At 37.9% G+C, this 14,486-nt stretch overlaps 1 protein-coding gene across 6 annotated transcripts in view; it reads right to left on the bottom strand.

The window, feature by feature from the left end:
- FAM13B (family with sequence similarity 13 member B) overlaps positions 1–14,486 on the bottom strand; it is a 67,660-nt gene that overhangs the window by 31,973 nt on the left and 21,201 nt on the right. For 4 of the 6 annotated variants that reach the window (XM_072990111.2, XM_078385692.1, XM_020782692.3 and 1 more), the window contains exons 5-9: positions 12,401–12,575; positions 11,147–11,288; positions 10,161–10,324; positions 1,999–2,040; positions 133–279 (exon numbers count right to left, since the gene is read on the bottom strand). In XM_072990111.2, the coding sequence (XP_072846212.2) occupies positions 133–279; positions 1,999–2,040; positions 10,161–10,324; positions 11,147–11,288; positions 12,401–12,575 (670 nt within the window). The remainder of the gene's footprint in view (positions 1–132; positions 280–1,998; positions 2,041–10,160; positions 10,325–11,146; positions 11,289–12,400; positions 12,576–14,486) is intronic. The other 2 variants (XM_072990110.2, XM_072990112.2) reach the window with 2 other exon arrangements.

The following is a 14,486-nucleotide window of genomic DNA, read 5'->3' as shown; positions in this document are numbered from 1 at the left end:
AAGATTTCTCTAAAACATGTCATTTTCCTTCCCAAACAATAACTTAATACCGGACCTATTTAGGATATTAACAATAGTTTATTTGTTTTTAAAGGAATTATCTGAGATTTTCATCACAAAATGCAGTCTTACTGGTTGTTAGATCCTTCTTCATCCCCCTCTATATTTGCTTCATAACACACCATTCGGTGTTGTAAATTCTTCAGATCTTGATCTATATTGCTCTGCAGATCAAAGAGATGTTGTTCTACAGCTGCTCTAATTGTTCTTTCCAAGATGCTTTAAAAAAAGAGGGGAAAGTTTTCTTTAATTAATAATTTAGTTTCTCATCATGCAGTATCATCTGATTTCCCTGTATGTAAGGAAAAGGGCATTTGTGCAAAAAGCAAACTTGAAAACTAAAGTACTTGTCTCTCTCTCTCTCACACACACACACACACAAAGATATATTCAAATAGACTGAGCAAACAATAGACAACTACAGCGGTACCTTGACTTGAAAACGTCCCTACATAAGAACAATTTGAGTTAAGAACGACTCCGTTCACAAAAAGTTGCTTCGACTTGAGAACGGAGCCTCGGCTTAAGAACCAAAAAGGGGGGGGGGAACCACTTTTCCTGCCCTTTTTTTGACCTAAGTTCACCTTAGGTCAAAAGAAGAAAAAAAAAGTAAAAAAAATTACCCTCTGGAGGTAGATACGGATTAACTGGCTTTGCATTATTTCCTATGGGAACTAATGCTTCGACTTAAGAACAGTTCCTCGACTTAAGAACAAAAAACAGCAGATACAGATTAAACAGTTTGCAATGCATTCCTATGGGAAATGGTGCTTCGATTTAAGAACGTTTCCACTTAAGAACGCAGTCCCAATACGGATTAAGTTCTTAAGTTGAGGTACCACTGTATTTAATAAAAGAAGTGCATTCTCTGCAAGATTAATCATCAGACTGACAAGTTATTTAGCATTATTTTGTGGAAGAATTTGAGTATACATATCACATAGAATTCTCACTCTACTAGACCTCTTGAAGAAAGACTACAGAAGGAAAACGAGACTAACACCAATATTGTGGCCAACAATCCTATCTGGTCAAATGCTTCTGCAATAAACATTGGAACCTGTTTTACTTTTATGGTATACAGGATCTCCCTGTGCAAATGTAAGCTGCCTAGTGGTATTGGGGACGAATGCATGAATGAGAGATCCCATGTTACTGCATCATGGGGTTTCACACTCCTCTAGTCTTGAAGAGGACTCCATTCTACATTTCTAGGTTTCTGTCAGGTTTCTCACAATGCTCAAAAACCTGCTAAAAGATTAACTCTAGACTATTACTCTACCACAGTATAATTTCAGACCTTTTCTAATGGTCAATATTTAGCTTCATTAATGAAAATGAAGCAAGAAATATGTATGACAGTTTTATAATGAACAGATACCCATTTATAAATAGTGAGTATTTATTTTTCTTCAGTTCTGTCAGGTAGATCTCAAACTGCAAACTGAAAGATCCTTTACACATATACAATTCCATCCAATTAAAAGTATTGTCTGTCATCCCTAAATTCCCTTAGCCACTGGCTTGGAAGTGAAATCAGAAGCAAACCAAAAACAGTGTGGCAAAAGACTTAAAAAACAGCAATCAGGCTGAAAAACAGGGACATAAATGAAAAAGTATGGTACACAGAGGCTTCAGGAAGTGACACAAAAGAAGCATGGAGAAGCAAGAAAGGGAAACCAGAGGGAAAGAACAGACTTCACTCAAAATCTGGAGACAGAGAAGGCTGTATGTTCTTTGATAAGATAGAGAATGGAAGGTGTGCTTGGAAAAGCAAGATATTTACAGTGAAATTAGGGTTGGGATAGGGTGGTCAATTTCAAATACAAGTTTAAACTAGACATTTGACTCCTGGCTACTTAAATAGAGCAGAACTTCCACAACCAAAAACAGTGCAGTTATGGGTACTTCCCATTGCTTTGGGGAATGTATACTTACTCAGCAGAGGCTGGCAAGATGCTTAAGGGGGAGAGATGAGCACTGCAATGAAAAAGAAAAAATGGTCTCCTTTTGTCGTCACACAGAATTTCAACATTAAACAAGTTTTCTGGATAAATCCTAGAGGGCATTTTTTAAAAGAACTGAACACATCCAAGCTTAAAGATTAATTATCAATACATGTTAGCTAACTAAGACCATACTACCCAGTCTAAATTCCAGCTAAAAATCAGGCACAAGCCATGTGACAACACAGTATTTGAATGAGGAATCAAAATCTTACAGCAATCTCACTATAATATACAGAGCAATTTCAATTTTAAATTGAAGTTTTAAATGGCTTAGGCTTTTAATACCAAGTTACATTCCTACTAGAAGCCAAAATTTCACTATGAATGTCTTTCAAAATCAGCATTTACACTCTTTTATTTATTCACCTAGATATAAAGATGTAGCACTGAAAGTCAACGTAGACTTATCTATAGCTTGTGAGAAACTACTGCTACCTCAGCATATGGGAGACATAGAATCCTTAATTCCATCCAAACAACCTGGAAAAAGCTTTCCTAAGTAGAGGGGTAAGGGGTGTTTGAAGAAAAGCTGTTACCTTCATTCACTCTAAATACATTTTCTAGCTTCCCAGAAAATGTGGACAGCATGAAAATGGACAATGCCAGAGAAGACAGCTTGTATTTGTCTTCGTCCTCCTGGATTGGAACTGAAAACTGGTAAACCTATAGGAGCGATGATATCATGCAAAGACTGGTTTACCCCAATTGAAGCAGATTATTTCCAAACCTGGTGTCTTACAAATTAGGCTGATTTTCTTGCAATAATGCCTCAATTTTTAGTGAGCAAAGATGTGTACAATTAAGACACATTTTGGCTTGGAAAAACTTATACTGTCAGTCTCCAATGGAATCAGTATCTAAAACTTGAGTAAAAGGTATACAAGACTATATGTTGGAGTACAGGTGTGTAAAGTGAGACTGACTCACAGGCTCACAAGTGTCAGCACGGAGGGTACAAGAATTAAACATATGAACACAGCTACAGAAACACACAGTGTGAAGACAATCATTATTCTATTGAGTGTCTGTAGAAGTAGTGATGGAATAAAGCTTAACTCTGCAACTGGACCAGGTATTTAACTAAGGAATGAAAGGTAGGGGCTGCTCACAGATTTCACATTTTATGTGCTCCAAGAGAGGAGGAAACAGGAGTTCTGTCCCATCTTGGATTGGATGCAATATGTGAAAAAGGGGGTAGACAGCCATTCTGAGAGCTGCTATCAGAATACATACACCTGTAACAAGCGCACACAGGTGTAGGCAGGAGAGAGGAATCTTACACTACCTCCAAACTTAAGAGGAATGTGTGATGGGCAGCACTGGTGTCTACCTGCTCTTGGGCTCAACCTATTACATCCCTTTGAATGCTCTGTGAGAGGATTAGAGTAGAGTGCTTGTTAGAGACATCAAGCTGCTGTTGCTGAGAACAGGAGAAAATGGGAAGTTATCCGGTATGGTATAAAGGGGAAGGGAGAAATTGGGAGTATTTAGGGGAAACATTAGAAAACATACAATTATATCAGAAATGTAATACAGTATTTGACAAGTCAAACAGCCTAGCATTGTTCATGTTGTGTTCAAAATCTAAAAATAAAAAGTTTGACCAGTTTATGTACTAATCACTTCCTGAGTGAAAAGAACAACTGGAATCCACCAATACACTGATAAAAGCATAGAAAACACGCAACCCTATCGTTTGATGGAACTCCCTTATATTCTTTAGGAGTCCCAGTGTGTGTTCTAGAAAAAGGAAGTAAATTGGAGCACAAGAGCCCCAGGCAAAGTATCTACCAAAGAGACACAAGGTCACAAGCAACTGTGCTACTTATCTGAACTCTTGGAGTGGCCCAAAGGAAAATCTTGAAGACAGGCATTTGGCAGATTTGGAATTAAATCAGAAGGAAACTTGCAAAGGAGCGGGACACAGATGAAGCCTCTCAAATGTGTTTTTTGAAGCATGACATTGTTGCAAGTGACCACAGATTATGAGGTAATTATTACAATCTGACCTGTACTGCAAAGATTTTTGTTTCTTAATTTCCAACACTTTATGCTCTTGTTCCTGACAGCACAATCTTGTGCACCATTTATTCATTCAGAAACCTATCCTATTGAAATTAATGAAGCTTATTCTCATTTAAGTACAGTGATGTCTCGACTTAACGAACGTCACGACATATGACCATTTCGAGTTGCGACCAGCTCTGGCCACAAATTTTTGCTTCAACTTGTGGCCAGAGCTTCGAGTTACAACCAGAAAAAGGCATGGAAAAGGGTGGGGAATTAAAATTGCTAACCGTTGGTGATGAAGAGGCTGCTTCTTTGTAGCTCTTTCGTACCAGCAGTTAGAGAGTGTGCAATCAGAGGAGGCTTCGGACTGCCTGGTAAGATGCTGCTTTCTACTTTTTAAAAACTGTTCTGGGTGGGCTTTGCAGCATGGTTTTGGGCTGGGTGGTGGGATTATGTTTCTATGCTGTGATGGGTTTTGCAGGGTTTGCTTTTTTGGGTTTTTTCCTCCCCATTTCCGATGGTTCTTACAGGGTTTGTTGACTTTTTGCTTTGCTTCTTTTGCATTTCCGAAGAGTCTTGCATTGTTTGTTTGCTTTCTGCTTTGCTTTCTTTGCATTTTTGAAGGGTCTTGCATGGTTTGTTTGCTTTTTGCTTTGCTTTTTTTGCATTTCCGAAGGGTCTTGCACGGTTTGCTTGCTTTCCTTTTCTTTTTTTCCCCTTTGGCTAGAGCGGATTAATCGCATTTCCGATGGGTCTTGCAGTGTTTTGTAGGGTTTTTTTGGTGATTTGTTTCTTCACCCGGAACCAATTAATTGCATTTCAATGCATTCCTATGGGAAATGGTGCTTCGACTTACAACCATTTCGAGTTACGACCGGAGTTCCGGAACCAGTTAAGTTTGTAAGTCGAGGCACCACTGTACACACAGAACTGTAGCTTTTGTTTGCGTAACAACTGGAAATCAAGACATGCTATAATCTGGCTGCAGCAGATTTTGTCCTTCATGTGTAACAGACTGTTTATGCTGGGTTTTTAAAAATATACCTGCCATCAACCAGTTTTGGTGTGGTTTATTAAGCAAGCTCATTACTTGGGTCACTTATCAACCTCTCCTTTCTTGAATCTTGTGCAGAGTAGTCTGGGAACTGAGTGGTGGCTTGCCTCTAAGCGGGATTTTTCTTAATGTATAGGTAACATATCATTGCTTCTGCATCCAACAACAGCCAAGTGGGATAAGAAAGATTCTACTCCTTCTACACTCTAGATAAAGTGGGGAGGGATAAAGAAGTTCCTCCTCAAGATGGGGCTTTCACAGAAAGACATGGAAGTACATCACTGCTGCTTTTACAAAGATCCAACAGAAGGAAAAATAAGTTGTGTCTCCCTTCCCAAAAATGGGGTTCTTTCCCTTGAAACAGAATATATGCCACCTTCTCTCTCTTCCCCTAGTCTCTGTGGGATAAACATGCTCCCTGAAGCTGGATTTTTAAAAGAATTGCCATCTATGTCTCACTACTCTTTCCTATAAATACATGACAAAAATGAAACTGTATTCTTTCTTTGAATTAAACTGCCATTTCTTCCTTTTCTCATTAGATTTTTACAAAAAGCCCTTAAAAATGTATTTGATGTTTTCTTAAAGAACCTACTTTGTAGAAACCATGTCTCCTACCCTCCCTTTTCTGTGGAGTTAAAAAGGACTCCCTAGAACTGAGATTTTGAAGAATGCACTATCAGTAACTTGCTACTAATTCCTAAACAAAACTGAAGCAAAAAGAAAGTCTTAAATTTCACCAAAAGAACGAAAGGGGGAAGAAATAGGGCAACTTTTTTCCCTTCTCACCAACACTCTACATTTTTCCTGCATCACGACTCGAAATATGCAAGTACAAGTTGCTGGGAAGAATGGCTACTACCGGTGTGCTATTGCCCTGTACTAATACACTATAGGAATGAAGAAGAGTGTGCAGGGAGGTTGGGTAGAAGGAAAGGACCAGGGAAAAGTGGAAAACAACAGAATATACAATTAAACACCTGTGAAGTAGCAAAGAATAGAAGAAAGAAAAACAGGTGAAGAGCACTCCAAATAGGTGTCATTAGGGCAATGTTAGAACAAAAAGAAATGGAGTTTACTGTTAGGAGTTTGAGATGGCAGCCAAAGAATAGCTTAACCCCTTACCAGTAAAAGAATCCACTCAGAGAAAAGGAGTATCAATCTTGCGGTTGAACTAATCATCAGTCCTTGGTATGCAAAACTACCCCATGAGACATCAGATCAGAGATAGATTGTCAATGAAAGCAAAATAAAGCAAAGCATGCTGCTTATATACCCCTCATAGCGTTTAAAGCCCTCTCTGCATAGTTTACAATTTAATTATGCAGGCTACACATTGCCTCACTCCAGCAAACTGGGTGCTCAATTTACTGACCTGGGAAAGATGGAAGGCTGAGTGAACCTGAAGCCACCTATTGAATTGAGTTTTGGCTGCAGTACTGCAGTTATAACTACTGCGTCATAAGGCATAACTCTCAACTCAGCAAACAATCCATAACCCCTTCTAGTCATCTGCTTCATTTATTTTGAGGTATAGGCAACAGAAGATTTTCTTCTCTAAGTACAAAGTGCCTGGGAAAGTCAGTGATTAGCTCTGCTTTATAAAAACATATCCAAGCATCTCTCTTCAGTATCAAGCATATCTTACACATGCTAATATACCCAATTAACAACTCTTCCAAAAAACAACCCCAAAAAACTCAAGAGCTTCAAATGCACTTTTTATAATTCTGTATTAAGAAGTATCTGCATATTATTCCATGAACTTCAAGAAAACTGCTTGCTGCACTGTTGATTAAGTCCTTAAACAAAACCAATCTTTCCATCTTTTTGTTCATTTTATTATGCAGTGTCTTATACCCCTAACCAGACCTTTTATTCTGTTTTACTACTGTATTTTTTATTAATCAAATACAGTACTTATTTGTGAAATATAATGCTCTCAATAGATCATCATATTTTATTTCTTAAATACCATAAAAACCACAACATAAAATAGAATGCTGGAATATACTGCCATTTTTCTTCATGAAATAGTTATATAATATGCTAGATTTTGTCTACACGGACTGAGGGGTACAAAGTAAAAGATTAAGAAAGCATGACGATTAAAAAAATTGAGGGAAGGATTAATTTTTAAAAATATTTTTACCTAAATATTTTAACAAGAAACATAATTTAATATTGAAATATGTTCAGGACTGCTTTAATCAATATACTTTTCACACCTCATACAGGTTGATACTGAATATTTTTTTCAAACACAGTGTTTTCGTAACACAGCATTAATCTAAGGGAAACTAAAGAAGAGAACAAAACAAATTTATTGAAACTTCTTAATAAATGCACTTATTTAGAAAAAGTGTATTTTGAAGCTGAACACATAAAACAAAAATGGAATTACAATAAAAAACTACCCACACTCATGGGAATTCAGAGTTGGAAATGTTCAAATCCTATCAGACATGGGGCTAACTATTTCTTTTCTCAAGTTCGAAAACACTATTTAAGCTACAGGAACAAAACATTCTATAGTTTTCTTCTTTCTCCTCTGCAACTTTAATGCAGTTAAGCCACTCAGAAAACTAAATGTTTCAAACAATGTTACTTCAAAGCCTGAAGTAACTATTACAACTTAAAGTCATTCTAATAATTTTAGCAGATTTCAGTAACATGATATGCAGCTTCAGTTGAAAATTTCAATATATCCTACCAATTCCTCTCTAAACAATTATATTTCAAACAGCAGCATCAATTGTGTGAATGCTGATGCAGAATGACACAGCATAAACATTTTAATTCACTTCCATGGTCTTTCAACACATTTTTGATCCACATAAGCAGCACAACTCTTACTATCAAAACTAAGCAATTAGGAATACATACATGAGCTTACTTTTCTAAGATTATATATGTAGCTTATTACTCTGTATTCAGTGTTTGATACTGTAGTGTACATTTCAAAAACATCTATTTTTATCTTTTTAAAAGTTATTTAAATCATACCAAAGTAGACTTTTAAGTTGATTTACCTGTGCAGTAGAACTTTGTAAGCCATTCTGACTATTTTTGCTATTCCAAATGAGCATTTTGCATAAAAACACTTCATCTGAAAAGCCATACAGTACGGCAGTCTCTGTTGGCTACTCATTCTGCTTGCTCGACTTCAACAGCTGCCTGCAAGATGGCACTGAAGTGCTGCACTAAGCCCTGCAGTCTACACAGAAACAGACTGCAACATGAGGTCACTCCTGACAATAAACTGCCCAATCAACATTTTAGCTCTGGTTGGTCTTTATTCTACTTCTTCTTGGTGAAGAACTCCTGGCCACATTAACACCTACTTCCCTATTTTAATACCCCCTTTAAAGGAATTTGTGGTGTATCCAAGGGAGATTACATGGTATGGAATATGATGTTCCCAACAAATTGTTATCTTTTTTGTTATACTGTATCTTAAATAACACGAAAAACCACAACACAAAATGGAATGCTGGAGTTTCCTGCCATTTTTCTTCAGTGACATAGTTATATAATATATTAGATTTTGTATAAAAGAGGGATACAAAGTAAAAGATGCATGTTAGTTTGTCACTCTTTGTATCCCACTCCCATTAGTGTCACAGCACTACTCTGGGCGGGTTACAACTCATAAAACAGAAAACAAAAATGAAAATAAAAATATTAAAACCAGTAACAATAACCTTAAAAAACAGATCAAGAAAACATAATGATTAAACTGATTTATCCTAATTTCAATTATGCACCATAATTGTACTTAATCTGTTTATTTAACAGTTTGTTCAAATGTGGCCATAGAGAATTAGAGAGCTAACTGTGGGCTCAAACTGCAAACTGGCAGGCTTAGCTAAATAACAGAAGTTCTTCATTTCAAGCTATGATGGACCAACAGATTACAAATAGCATAGCTTCTTTACTTCTAAGTGTTTTAAAGCAAAGTAAGCATCTACTGAGAATTATTTAGAGGCTCTGCCAATGAAGGTGATAACAATGATGTCTCCTGAATTTCTTACAACTTAAAAACTTTCTAGTTTTTATTTAGTCAGTAAGAGTATCAAATAAATTTATGTTTCATATTCAGCAACAATTTACATGTCACAAACGGCACATACAACATATGAATGAAGCTTCCAGAACAGCTGATACTACAGAAGCAAAGTCAAAATCAATTACAAAGCTTTTGTGCAGGTAGGCTATTATGTGAAGGATTTTTTTGTTTGCAATGTAATATATAAACTGAAAACAATTAAATTGTAGGGTTTTTTAGAAACTTTTGTTGCATACAGTGAAAAACTCATGCTTTTCATAACCTCTTTCCAATCATAGCATGTACACCTGGGTCAGATATTATGTCCAGATCATAAGGACCAGTGCTACTTGTGTACTCCATCCTTTATTTAAAAGTACACTGAATGCATTGAAATGCACATGTCTGACTTGATAAACAAATTTACATTACTCTGACACACAAGAAAGCCAAGGTGGGTTTGGGAAACTCAGATTCAAACCACTGTATAAGTTGTAAGAGCTCACTGTATGGCCTTGGGTACGTTGTTGTCTCTCATCCTGATTTCTCACAGCATAACTGAAAAGCTAAAGTGCCCCATTGTGTTCTTTAATGAAAGGGGAGAAGACAAAATGTGACGAATGCATTTTGAATATTTATTCTCAAAATGCTAGACAACTGAAAACATGGCAACTCCTAAGAGTAAAACAAAGAACAAAACAAAACAAAAAAAACATACTAAGAAAAACAAGTCACTATAGTGAAGTGGATGGAATTGTCAAGCTAGGACTCATGAGACCTGGGCTCAAATCACTTAGACATGAAAACTCACTAAGGGGTGGAAATGTTAAAACCACTCTTTAAGAATCCCACATAGCTTAAAAATTCTTTCACAGTTGCCATAAGTTAGAACCAACTTGATGACACATAATACTCATAATTAAGAAAATTGATAAATATTAATATCTAGTGTTGTTTATACCAGTATCTTTGTTAATACCTTGTTGATGCAGAAACACTACATGACTCCAAGATGCTCTGCATCACATCCTGCGGCTCCATATCTTGCCTGTATTCAGGTTCCTCCATGTTTTCTTCTTCTTCTTCTGGCAGTTCTTCAGACTGCTCAAGCTTAATATCATCTTCATCTAACAGATCATTTATCTTCAACAAAAATGCATATATGCAAATAGAACAATAAGGCCATGACTTCCCAGAAACCAAGAATATTAAAATTTCAAAACTTGGGGGGAAAGTTACTCTAAAAATGTGGCTATCTTACAGACAACAGCTTACAGGTTCTTGCTTGGTGCCTTAAATCTACACCTCTGAAAGAGATTGGCTCTTTTCAAACTGTGCAGTTGTTTCTCTATAGATATCTCAGCAACGAAATCAGCTAACATTTACCCTCCGTGGACTATGCTCCTGATTTTTCCATCACTGTTATCAGACTATATCCTAATTCAGTATGTTAGCAAACTGAACTACCGAACAGATTGGTTTGTGAAACCTGATATTTCACAACATGCACGTGTGGAGAGAAAGAACAAATCGCACATAAGCTGAAGCTTCCTTTTATGTCCATGCTGCAGTCCTTCTCACTGCCAAAGTTGTTATACGGGTGAAAAGGAGGCCCAACATTAAGTAAAGCTTCATCTGGGGAAGTCTTATCATGACACTAAGCTATGTAATTTTTTTTGACAGAGTCAAGCAGCTCTCCAATTAGGACAGCTAGTAACACCTGGAACACCTCTTTACAGCACACCTCTTTTGTGATACAACCTGGAGAAGATATTAAGCACAATGCTTCCCCAAGAAACACATCTCTTTCCAAAGAAACCCCAGCCCAATCAGAGATTTAGCACCAAACACTAACAAAGGCTAGACTGAAAGCCAAGCCAGTAGTACTAGACCCATGCCATAATAGATGCGTCAAAATTCTGGAAATATTTTATTAACATTTATTATAATGTATTGGATTCTTACCTGCTCAGTTATTGAACTTAAATCATTAGATGAGAAATCTTCCTCTTCATTTTCAAAGATTTCATCATAATTCTCTAGCAGTCCTGCCATTATTCTACTAACTAGTTCTTGTTCTTTCAAGTCCTCCACATCTGTGTAAATGCTAAGAAAAAAATCCAACACAAGATTAATGATTTCAAAAATCAATTCATGCGTGTTTAATATTTGCCTAGTCCAAAGTTGTAAATATTCCTCAAAGACATACTGTATGTGCGTGCAGACAAAACTTATAAGCCATTTTCCAAATATACACTTTTGGTTCTCCTTCCCAAAACTGAGAGACCTTCCGGAGCAATATTTACAGGTATCTACAATTTTTGACTCAGTCAGCAAGTGCAACTGAAAATTGCAGCTCTTCTTGGTGATGCTTTGCAGATTCTACTAAGGAAAAGGACCAGTGGAATGAGCATATTACTGAGTGCCACTGCCAAAAGGCTCCAGTTTTATCCAAACTTACCCTAAGAAAAGACCTGCTTGGTGTCATTACCTGGAGACACAGCAAACTCTTCAGGAAGCAATACCTGTAATTTTACCTTACTACCTTTCTTGCTCTAGAGCAGAACACCAGGAGTAGGGGGGGGGGAAGCTAATGCTTGGATCCGGAAGACCTGGTAGTTTGGCCCAGCATGGAAAGGCTCATTGTGTATTCTGATCACACAGTTGCCAAACAATTCTCAGTCTCTTCCCAACTTTGGAGCCAATGCAACCTTGGAAAATGGCAAACAAATCACACTCACCTCTGCAATTCCAAACTTAGGAAGAGGGCTACCACTCATCACACTCATCAGAGGGTGCTACTACCCTTGTCAATGATGAGCTTGAGCATCCATGTAGTATGAAGAGCTATAGTGAAATGTGCAAACTGTGGTGAGCCCAAACATATACATGGAAACATCTACTGGACACACTCATCTTTAGACATATTTTAATTTTGGAGATTTTAAAGGTAAAAGAGCAAGTCTCCTTCCTATACCATTCTACAATGTCCTAAAGAGTATGAAATAAGATTTAAAAACTAGCAAACAGCTGTTAAACCAGCATCAATACCTGCTTTTAAAGTAGATATTTGAATCTGAAGGATATGAAAAAAGTCAATTTAATGATTTTTTCTGATGTTAACTTAAAGTAAGTTTGATTCAACTTAACTTAAAGAAACATGCTTAATTCAAAGTCACAGTAAAAGCAATGCACCAAGATTAGCAAAATCTAACTTACTGAAAAATATCAGGACCAAAAACTGCAGCCAAAGAACTTGCAGACCAAATTTCTTCATGATGCGATGCTACATTAGCTAAAAATCTACACAGAAACTTTAACAAACTGTAATTAAGAGGTGGAAGCTGTTGCAAGAGGAACCTCAACTTTCTTCCAAATTCATCTTCATTATAATCTGTAAAATGTGATACAAGAATTTTTTAAAAACAATACTGAAATATCTTCCCTTGTTTTAAAAGGTTTCATTTCTGCTGTACTCTTATATAACAAATTATTACATTTTATATAGAGAATTAATTTATGAAGTTGCCATTACAAACTAATAGTTAATAGTGCTTTAATAATAGTGCTTGCAGGGCCACTTCTTCTTTACTAGACCTTTGCCCAGCCTAGGTGTTGAAAGGGGCCAGACCTATAACAGCAGAATGGGCTACAGCCATTATCAATGGGTCTCTTCTGGAGGGCAGGGTGCCTCTTGTCCTTAAGGAGATGCTCATTACACTGATTCACAAAAAGCTCAATTTGGCTGCAGATGACATAAACCTGTTGCCAATGTCCCTTTTATTAGCAAGCTAGTGGAGAGAGTAGTGCCAAAACAGTTTCAGGCACTTCTGGAGAAGACCAATGCCCTTGATCCATTCCAGTCCAGGTTCAGGCTGTGTCATGGCACTGAGACAGCACTGGTTGCCCTGCAAGATGACCTTTCAAGGGAGGCTGATAAGGGCAAAATGTCCTTGTTGGCTCTCCTAGAACTATCAGTGGCCTTTGATACCGTGGGTCATAGTATCCTCCTGGGGAAGCTCTCTGGGTTGGGGATCACAGGTTTAGCCTTGGCCCGGCGCCAGTCATTCCTAGAGGACCGTCCTCAGAGAGTACAGCTTGGGGAGATGCTGCCTGCTCTGTGGACTCTCAATTGTGGAGTCCCGCAGATGTCAATAATCTCCCCAGTGCTATTTAATATTTATAGGAGGCTCTGGGGGAGGTCATCAGGAGTTTTGGAGCTTCATGTCACCAGTATGTGGATGACACCCAGCTCTATCTCTCCTTCCAACTTCCTGCAGTGGATGCTGTCCTGTCCCTTGAGGTGCTGGGACGAATGAGGGATAATAGACTGAGTCTGAACCCGGACATGACAGAAATCCTTCAGGTGAGTGCCCCTAGTGTCTGTGGTCTGGGTGCTTCCCTTTCCTTTGGGGGGGGGCATTTTTTTCTGCAAAGGATGAGGTGTGCAGATTAAGCACACTGCTGGACCCTGTGCTCTCAATGGGATCTCAGATAGTGTCTTTCCATCTAAAGCGGATTACCCAGCTGCATCCCTACCTCTCTCACCATGCTGGTCCATGCACTGGTAATCTTGAGATTAGACTACTGCAATGCTCTCTACGTGGAGCTGTCCTTGGTGCTGTTACAGACTTTAGCAGGTCCAGAATTCGGCAGCCAGACTACTGAGTGGGGTAAGGAGACATCAATGTATTTCCCGCACTCTGGCTGCCCTGCACTGTTTACCTGTACGTTTCTGTGCCAGCTTCAAGATGATAGTGTTAACATATAAGGCTTTAAACTATTTGGGACTTCATTATCTGGCAGAACGCCTCCTTCTGGCAAGATCTGCCTGTCCTGTAAGATCTTCCCAGGGCAACGGCTGAGAGTTCTGACCCCGAGAGGGGCCTGGAAAATGACGATCAGAAACTGGGCCTTATCAGCGGTCACTCCGCAACTGTGGAATGGTCTCCCACCCGAAATTCGCCTGGCCCCCTCATTGGGAACGTTCAAGATATCATTAAAAAAAATGGTTACTTAGACAGGCCTTCCTGGACTGTAGAACTTACTGATACAATAGTGCTTTAACAATGATACATTCAACCCTCCCCCATGCCTATTTTATTATTTTGATATTTTCTTTCTTATTGGTATTATTGTTTTTTGTCTAAAATGCAATTGATTATTTTTGTCTTGTTGTTTTGTATTATTGTATTGTATTATATTAATTTGTAAACTGCCCATAATGGCCTGGGTAGCAAGATGGGCAGTATAAAAATAAAATAAATCAAATATATAAATAAATTTAGAACATTATATTCTCACC

Source organism: Pogona vitticeps, chromosome 2 (assembly GCF_051106095.1).
Source record: "Pogona vitticeps strain Pit_001003342236 chromosome 2, PviZW2.1, whole genome shotgun sequence".
Taxonomy (NCBI): domain Eukaryota; kingdom Metazoa; phylum Chordata; class Lepidosauria; order Squamata; family Agamidae; genus Pogona; species Pogona vitticeps.
This window is presented reverse-complemented; position numbering and strand designations above follow the sequence as displayed.